This window comes from Propithecus coquereli, unplaced genomic scaffold (genome assembly GCF_000956105.1).
Source record: "Propithecus coquereli isolate 6110/MARCELLA unplaced genomic scaffold, Pcoq_1.0 Scaffold218, whole genome shotgun sequence".
NCBI lineage: Eukaryota > Metazoa > Chordata > Mammalia > Primates > Indriidae > Propithecus > Propithecus coquereli.
Window position 1 is genome coordinate 1474936 of NW_012146967.1, and position 1152 is coordinate 1476087.

General features: G+C 41.2%; 1 protein-coding gene across 1 annotated transcript in view; it reads left to right on the top strand.

Annotated features, from left to right (window-relative positions):
• POLR3B (polymerase (RNA) III (DNA directed) polypeptide B) overlaps positions 1 to 1152 on the top strand; it is a 136641-nt gene that overhangs the window by 4222 nt on the left and 131267 nt on the right. The window contains exon 3 of the mRNA XM_012644696.1: positions 985 to 1009. Coding sequence (XP_012500150.1) covers positions 985 to 1009 — 25 coding nt within the window. The remainder of the gene's footprint in view (positions 1 to 984; positions 1010 to 1152) is intronic.

Here is a 1152-nt window from a genome sequence, read left to right on the forward strand (position 1 = left end):
CCTCATCTCTAAATGTTAGAATGTTCTTGGTCTCAGTTTGTGGAACTCCTCTCCATCTACACTCTTTAGGTAGTCTTATCCATCACATGGCTTTAATTTCCATCCACTCGCTAACCTCTCCCTAATTTCTATCTCCAGTCTACCCTGTTCCCAAGTTCCAGACTCATTTGTTGCCTACTTGACATTTGCCCCTAAATGTCTAGTGAGTATCTCAAACATGCCACAAACCAAACTCTTGATATCCCCTCCACAGCTAAGCCTGTTGCTCCCACATTGGTCCACTTCTCCTTACCTCCATCAATCATAACTCTATCCCTCTAGGCCAAAAATCTTGGTGTTAATTTTGGCTCCTTTCTTTCTCAGAGTCTCTGTCTAATCTCTTATCAAGTTCTGTTGGTTCTAACTTCAAATTGTGTCTACTTAGCTAATAAATTCTCACTACCTGTACTGTTATGATCCTGGATTATTGCAATAACCTCCCAAATGATCTCCCTGCTGCTAACCTTGTCTATTCTCAGCCCAGCAGCCAGAGGGATCCAGTTAAAATTAGTCATATCATCATGTCCCTCTTTTGCTCAGAGCCTTCCAGTGCTTCTCAGGTCATTCAGAGTGATAGCCAAAGTTTTTACAGTTGGCTTCAAGGTCCTGTGTGATCCTTAGGCCCTTTGTCACAAACTGTGTATTCTAACTTTAAACTTGGCTCTGACCATTTGTCAGGTTTCCCATGAGCAGATTAGATGTCATACATGAAAACAGGCTATCATGGTAGGCCACTTACAACCTCAGGAAGGTATAAAAAGCGTGCACAAGAACTCAAGAAGTGTGACATTTTACAGCTATTTAATGTAGGAGGCAAACACCATGTGTGCTGTTCTTTTGCAGCCCTGAGATGAGCTCTGACCAATGGGAGGGAAAAAGAACTCCCTTTGGGTGGAGTGCCACCTCCCCAACCAGACTTTCTGAGACTTACTTTCCCTTTCTCAGACTGGTAAACCCTGCTTACTGCAAAGTGTCATGAGAATAAAATAAAGTATGAAAAGTGTTTAAAGTCTTGAGTCACCAAGGAGAGATTAAATATATTCTATTTAAGAAATCCGTGGACTATATATGTATGAATATGTGTATACCTATGTTTATTTGCATGCACATACA